This window comes from Cloeon dipterum, chromosome 2 (assembly GCF_949628265.1).
Source record: "Cloeon dipterum chromosome 2, ieCloDipt1.1, whole genome shotgun sequence".
Classification (NCBI taxonomy): domain Eukaryota; kingdom Metazoa; phylum Arthropoda; class Insecta; order Ephemeroptera; family Baetidae; genus Cloeon; species Cloeon dipterum.
The window spans coordinates 3491040-3496755 of NC_088787.1; the positions used below are offsets into that span (position 1 = coordinate 3491040).

The 5716-nt window shown below is 38.6% G+C and overlaps 1 protein-coding gene across 1 annotated transcript; it reads left to right on the top strand.

The window, feature by feature from the left end:
- The first annotated feature begins 231 nt into the window (after positions 1–231).
- Positions 232–5418, top strand: LOC135937362 (zinc finger protein 91-like). Its single transcript, XM_065480512.1, has 4 exons — positions 232–413; positions 472–575; positions 921–1398; positions 5313–5418. The coding sequence occupies exons 1-4, from the start codon at positions 232–234 to the stop codon at positions 5416–5418; spliced, it is 870 nt and encodes a 289-aa protein (XP_065336584.1).
- Positions 5419–5716: the final 298 nt, after the last annotated feature.

The window sequence follows — 5716 nt, forward strand, 5'->3', positions numbered from 1 at the left end:
CTACAACATATATGAATGTTAAAAATAATAATATTTGTATAAAAAAATAAAATACACAAAATGCGGTATAAATTGAAAAATATTTTCTTCGTTAATAAATTCTATTTTTTAAATCAATTGATTTGCTGAAGTTTCTTTGAGCGTTTCCTTCTCCCTTTCGTTTACCCTATAATCCACCTGACTACCTGCAGCTGTGTCGATATCTCATTCGCGCCATTTCGAGTTACCGTGATGCCGCTGGTGAAGCCGCTCTGCCGCGTTTGCGAGCGTCCGACGGCGGACGGCGCTGTCCAGGCTGTCCAATTGGACAAGGAAAAGCTGCAGACTTGGCTCCTAAATGTTTGCGGCCACGAATTGGCGGAGGAAATCGAGGATGAAGATCTGATTTGCAATTTCTGCATCTGGCACGCCGAGTAAGCTTCGTGGATTCCATTTTGATGATTTTAATGACAATTTTTTTCTAATTTTCAGGTTTTTGACTAGATTTGACTCCGAGCTCGAAGCTTTGGTTTGGTGGCCTCTAGATCTGATCTATTTGGACGACGTGGCGAAAGAGCTGAGGAGGAAATATCGAGGTACACACACCATAGCTTTTGAATTTATTTTTAGAACTGAGGCAAATTACTGCTAAAAATGACGCGTAGTTACGGGATAGAAGAAAGGATTTGGAATGGGCAAGATTAGGATTATTACGGCAGAAGATAACTCAAATCAATTTTTTTTTAACAGTGATATGCTGACTGTAAATGTATATTTTATATTTTGCGAAAATTGGTAAAAATACGGTTATGCTGCGGTAGACGGTATCACCATTGGAATTTCTAGCTAGCTCCAAATAATATATAGTTTAATTTAATTATGTAATTTTAACATTACACTATATACTTATTCAGTAATTTGAGCTACATTAATTGTTGCAGAAGGAAAAGCAGAGCAGTGCTGGGTGCAGCTGGAGAAGATTGAGCTGCCGAAAAGCGAGACGGAAGAAAATGCAGAGCACGAGGCAAATCCTGACGGTCGAAAGATCAAGAATAAATGTTTCTACTGTGGAAAAGTTGTCTCCAGAATTGGGAAACACATGAGAAAAATGCACGAAAATGCCATCAGGTGTGATAATCGTAAATGTGTCACCTATTTCCACACATTCGAGGAAAAGGACAAACACACCAAGGAAGTGCATGGAAAGAAATTGATCAAGTGCAGTTTCTGCGAGAAAGAGTTTCGGTGGTCCAATGTCATGAGAAGGCATATTCGTCATGTTCACGCCGAGTTTTGTGTCGGATGCAAATTCATTGGCTGCATCTGTTATTTCAAATCAGAACCTGAAATGATTGTCCACTTTGATGCTGTTCACAAGGAAGAAGACAAAGCAAAAGTCATCAATTGCCACCATTGCCAGTACAAATCTAAATTAAAATTTGATTTGTCTATTCACGTCTCTCGTTTGCATTTGCCAAAAATGATCAAGTGCGACGAATGCCACAAAATGTTTTCTACAAAGCAGATTTTGGCAGAACATGTAAGACAGTATCATAAGTTTCGGGTGTGCTCAATTTGCAATTCAGATGTTATTCTAAGAGAGATGAGTCGCCATTTGGAAAGAATTAACTGCAAGCGCTGCAAGAATGAATTTGAATGCTCAGGTTTGTTCCAATTGCACTGGAAAACATGCAAAACAACTCTCCTGAAATGTGACAAGTGCCCAAAGGCATTTAAAAAACTCGCTTTGATGGATTACCACGTGAAAAGGAAACACAGAAATGATTCCTGGCGAGGTTTGCAGTACAAAAATCTTGGATTCAAGTGTGGACCATGCAAAAGGTACTACAAAAATGAAAATCACCTGAAATTACACTTGAATCACATTCACAAGAGACTGAATTTGAAGCATTGCGCACACTGTTCCAAAAGCTTCACTCGTGTTGAAAACTTGAAAAACCACTTGGCCATGACACATTTTTTGATTGAACGCCAATTTGAATGTGACCAGTGTGAAAGTAAATTCGTTTCCTCGTATTTCCTGGCTTACCACAAAAGATATACACATTTGAAAAACAAAACTCTGGAAATGTGTCAGTTTTGCGGAAAATCAATGACTGCTAATTGTATGAAAATACATTTAGTGACCATTCATGGCATATAAAATCCTTAGCTGTGCCGTTTTTGTAAAGATTCATCAAATTTGATAAGCTTTTGAAGTGCAGAAACGGTTAAAATGCTAGACAGCATAAATTTGTTTTGCCGAACTGATATTTGTAATTCCATCCTTTCGTTTTTTATTATTTTCTCCAGATTCATCAAGTAGACAAGCAATTTTCAGCTGTAAAATCTAGGTTTCGGGAAATTCTCTTCATATTTTGTCTTTGTATGAATTTTCTGAATCTATTAATAAGCGTAAATCCTGCGTTTGTAATTTGTAGCTAAAGTTTATAATAAAAATATATGAAAAAACATAGTATAATTTCTTAATAATAATCCCTCTTAACTTTCAAAATTGATAACTATTTTCGGTTCAGTTTGACGCCTTCATATCGTACAGCTTATATGCAACCCGCCACAAGAATAGCACGCGACTCGAATGACGTCAGCGGCAATGAATGGTTTGGAAGAGGGGGAAGTAGAGAAAGGCCGACAGCGCAACCAATGAATGGATGAATGAATGACATTTCAATGAGAAATCGCAAGGCGTTCAGGAAAGATTGCGTAGATCCGAATTTGGTTAGTGCGGAAAGGAGTTTGTTTCCATGTTTTCCCTTTCATGCCACCAATGTGTTGAACACAACTACATAATTGTGAAAGACAGAAATCTCAAGACGCGTGAGATAGAAAGAATTAATCGGTCTTGTTCACGTTCTCTTTTCAAAATGTCGATTTTTAGTTAATCTTGACCAGGTTTACTCATGTAACCCTAGTCATAAGTAGAAGAGGCAGCGCAAAATTCGGCAAGTCAGAAAAAATGCTTAAAATTGGAAAATTTTTCATGTTAATCAAAAGCAAAAATTTAGCAAAAATGCTAAATTTCGGACTTCAAACCCATAAATATTGGAAAATTTGGTGTCAAAAAATGCTTAACGATGGGGACAATTACATGAGACCAATTTCAAAACCCTGGGTTATAACACTGACCCTGCGGTATTTTTGAAAAACGCGTTTTTTCGATTTTTGGAACAATCTTGATTTTGCGCTAACTCCTTCGAGCCCCTCGTTTATGTTATTTTGACTCAAAAGACACGTAAATAAGTTCCCCAGGGGGTCAGATTTGTTGATTTTGGAATTTGAAACTTAATGTCTGTTAAAAAATCCATAGTAATTCGTAAATCGGTCCAATTTTGAAAAACTGTACACGGTTGTCTTAGCAAGAGGCATTGACTGGTGATTGAATCATTGCCCTGCGTCCCATAAGGCCCAGGCCGGACCCTGAAAAAAAAACTTAGGAATTTCACACCATTAAGAATTGATAACTGGGCTCCTATTTGCCGCAGAGGCTAAAATTAATGTTCCTTAAGCCTACAAATTTACAAAACCCGCGTTAAAAGACAACATTTCTTTTGAACTTAATTTTATTTCACCTTTGGGCCAGAGGTTTTGACTAATCGACCTTCCATTTCGCACCGAATGGCGTCGATTGGCCGGCTTTCGTGTCCGTATTTGCGTTTTGTGTTCAATAAAAGAATTAAATTATTTATTTCGTCTGCGATTTCAATCTCATCAAAGCTGGAATGGAAACTCTCCCGCGCGACAGCTGCTTGCATTCGCCCTTCGAAAAGCTCTTAGCACCGACCTGAGTGCAAACACAGAAGAGGATCCGCACTTTTGAAGAGCTGTTTTGCTCCGGCCAACAGGGCCCCACCTGGACCCCGAACACCAACGTTTAAAATGTGATAAACCACGTTTTTTGCTTTTAAAAATAAATATTCCGGCTGCTAATGGTCGTAGATTAAAAATCCAAAGTTGGTTAAACTCGACGTAAAATTCTGCTCTGGTCCCAGCGCCGTCCCAGGCCCCCAAAGTATGCACAAAAAATCACTGTTTCTTCTAATATTTTTAATCAGCTAATGGGCCGGAGGGTGATTTTGATTACTTCAGACTTCGTTTTGCATCTAAAGGCGTTGATTGACCGGGTTTAGCGCCATAATTTGGGTTCGGAAGTAAGGGAAACTGTTTGGTCGCGCGGCCCTATGAAAAGGCGGCTGGGCTTTGAATTTCTTTGGGACAGGGAGTGGATGATTTAATCGGATTCTCGCAACTAGAGAATAATCACCACATCACGCGTGTGTATTGGTATGGTTAGAAATAACTGCATTTATAATTTTTTAAATAACGGAATATTAATGAATCAAGATAAAAATTTCCATTCTTCATTGTGTCAACAAAAGCAGGAAGAAAAGGTATTTCTTTAGAAAGAGGATTTTCGTGGTAGAGAACAATTCCAGGAATTCGAGCCAAAAAATGTCAACCTTTGAGATATTCCATTAATCTTTCAGCAAAATAGAAATAACACTCTTTCCCCTGAGTCGATGAGCTGATATTCTCCCGCAAAGATTTTCATTCTCAGACGGGCTACGCTTATTGAAGGAAAACGCGTCGAGTTGTGCTCGCCAAAATGGAAGCAGAAAGAAAATGCGTTAAATGCCTGAAAGGAGTGAAGATAGTCGGCGACGAATGCGCTCAATGTATACTGTAAGGAATCATCCAGGGCCTTTATGAGGTAAATTAACTCCAGATATTATATTAATGTTTCAGTGATCACGAGTTGAATTTGGAGAATTCACCACCTTCGAATGAACAAAATTCTGAGCAAACAGACGACCAGCTGTCGAAGAATAAAACTTTGGCACCAGTGAACGCTGCTGCCGATGAGCCGCAAGTCGAACAGACCGCAAGACAGGTTCCACGTGCGAATGAAAACGGGGTTGTTTCGAACGCGAATGCTTTACAGCCCGAATATCCAAAGATATTCGAACAATTAAAAACTACGGTTAATACTTCTAACTTTGGTGTTTGTCCTACTTCAGGTGAGCTCATTCGAATGATTTTATTGAATTCTTTTTATATGAATAAAAAAATATTTTAGAGGGCATTTGTGAGAGCCAAAGTGTTGCGATTCAAGATCAAATTATGGATTCAACAGTTGAAACTGCAGTCTCAGTCAGCAGGAGTGAACCTGGTGAGAAATATTTTCGTGACATTCGTCAATAAAGAAAGAAAGCCTCTCTTCGATTTATATGTAGATGACAAAAAAATGAATAACACCTTTTCACAGCATTTATTCTGTTCTTCAAAATTTAATTTGTGAAATTTTCACATTCCAGAGCCTTCTATAAGTGGATATTCAGGCCAAAAGAGGAAGAGGAAACCGAATACCGATTCAGAGGACGCGAAGAAAAACTCAAGAGCCAAGAAGAGGAAAGCAAATGAGAGTCAGGATAAAAAAAGATATAATAAGGGCGTCTGCCAGGAGTGCAATGGCAAGGAATGTGGCAACATTTATACTCACTTGAGCACTCACAAGAATAGAGCACAAAAATCAGAAGACCAAGACGAAAAAAACTATGTACACAAGGTTGAAAAGAAAAACGGAGTGAAAACATTGGTACGTGCACCAAAGACCGATGGGCAGATGGAAGAGCCACGGAAAATATACGAGTGCGATTGTGCACAGTTCTCAACATACTTAAAGGGTAAATTAGAAGATCACATCGTAAACAAGCATTTT

Excerpts from the sequence above, each read along its gene's own strand:
- LOC135937362 (XM_065480512.1), top strand. The coding sequence starts at position 232 with ATGCCGCTGGTGAAGCCGCTCTGCCGCGTTTGCGAGCGTCCGACGGCG. Across the intron at positions 414-471 it reads TTCTGCATCTGGCACGCCGA|GTTTTTGACTAGATTTGACT; the intron begins GTAAGCTTCGTG and ends TCTAATTTTCAG. Across the intron at positions 576-920 it reads GCTGAGGAGGAAATATCGAG|AAGGAAAAGCAGAGCAGTGC; the intron begins GTACACACACCA and ends TAATTGTTGCAG.